Source organism: Limulus polyphemus, unplaced genomic scaffold (genome assembly GCF_000517525.1).
Source record: "Limulus polyphemus unplaced genomic scaffold, Limulus_polyphemus-2.1.2 Scaffold85, whole genome shotgun sequence".
Taxonomy (NCBI): domain Eukaryota; kingdom Metazoa; phylum Arthropoda; class Merostomata; order Xiphosura; family Limulidae; genus Limulus; species Limulus polyphemus.
The window spans coordinates 376,380-378,046 of NW_013665695.1; the positions used below are offsets into that span (position 1 = coordinate 376,380).

The window sequence follows — 1,667 nt, forward strand, 5'->3', positions numbered from 1 at the left end:
TGTTAGACCTATGTCAGTCGTTAGTTCACACAGCTATATTCTCTTTTGCTATTATCAGTCTATTGTTGTCTGTCTGGTGCTTCCTGTTCGTCTCATGCCATTTTTATCTTTATTACATAATCGTCTGGCCACTTTCTATATTCTCGACACCAATTAGTTATTAACAAAACCTTCTACAATTGTCTGCTTTTAACTCTTATTATAACAAAACTTAAAAATAATAAAATATTCACTCACAAATATAAATTCATCTCTAATATTTAAACAAAACAGTCTTTTATATCATAACAGGTTTGATAGTGACTTTTTCATAATAGCACATAACACATTGTTCAATTCATTCCAATCTTCTTTTGTCTTTATTTTTCACTTCTTTGTTTGGAGTGATAAAATAGAAAATTAGAGTTGTTTATGAAGGCCTGAGATCCATTTGAAAGTGTTGGTTATTGCCACGTAGAGGTCACCAATACCTCCTGAAAACTGGTGTTTAGACACAAATTTATAATGTGGTCAATTGTTTGAAACTTTTTGTTTTGCACTAATTATATTTAAGAAGTTGTTCTGGCTTTTGATGAAGCACTGTTAGAGAGGCTGTAAAATTATGTTTTAAGTAAGCTCTTGCCTTATCCAGTGTAATGAAATCTACCCTTGTATTATATGCTTATTTCATGACAGTGTTTCCAAATATTTCAGTATTGTAATGTGAGATAAATTTACTAAATGTTTTGGTAAACTGTCTCTACATTTTTAATTTATTTTATTTAATAACTTTGTGGCCCTTATTTTGGAGTACAACATACCTGGCAAAGGTTCTAGTACTATGGTTAAAGCTTATAAAAATGGAAGAAAAAATAAGGAAGTTCACTGAGACTTTTTTTCCCCAATAACTTCCCATCAATGGCGCTTAAAGCCAGCTTTTAAAACATAGGATTATTTAGACAAAAATCACAAATGTTTTTGTAGAATTTTACAAATATCATATCTTAGATTTGTCGATAACATTTTCCAAACATATACAAATGTATAGCATTAGATATGTGATCAAATTTCAAGCAAGTTAACCCAACAGAAGTCAGTTTTTGTTCTTTGTTTGATTTTTCTCATCATTTAAGAAAAAAAAATGTTGATTTTTTTTTCTCTTTGTGTAGGGAAAAATATATTAAACACTTACAAGTTGGGCAGAAAGTGTACCACTTCAATTATTTTTTTACTCAAAAACTAAAGCAGAACAGTCGTAATGTGCAACATGGATCAGAATTGTAATGTATATATATATATATTTATTATTTGTATTTTCAGATATAATAAGAAAAAGTATGCCGAAATAATGGCCAACAGACCTCAGCGACATAAAGGAGCACTTAAACATATGAAAAGACTGAAGAAAAGAAAATAGATTTTTACCAGTGAATTAATGGAAAATTCTCTTAAATTTGAAATAAAGTATTTTGCACCATACCCTCTGTACATGTTTATGTTTCGTTTTACATTTTCTCCAATAGCAGCCTCAGGAAGAGACTGAGGGCATCTTGCAATAGCATCAAGTAACAACAGACGATTTATCACAAAAATTTTTTTATTAGTTTTCGTTAAGATGTTGAACAGAACTTAGACAATTTTGGATGAAAAAAGAAAAACGAATTTAAATAATATGAAACATAAAACGT

General features: G+C 29.4%; 1 protein-coding gene across 1 annotated transcript in view; it reads left to right on the forward strand.

The window, feature by feature from the left end:
* LOC106468087 (deoxynucleotidyltransferase terminal-interacting protein 2-like) overlaps positions 1 to 1,460 on the forward strand; it is a 28,021-nt gene extending 26,561 nt beyond the window's left edge. The window contains exon 7 of the mRNA XM_013928494.2: positions 1,300 to 1,460. Coding sequence (XP_013783948.1) covers positions 1,300 to 1,396 — 97 coding nt within the window. The 3' untranslated portion in view covers positions 1,397 to 1,460. The remainder of the gene's footprint in view (positions 1 to 1,299) is intronic.
* The last annotated feature ends 207 nt before the right edge of the window (positions 1,461 to 1,667 follow it).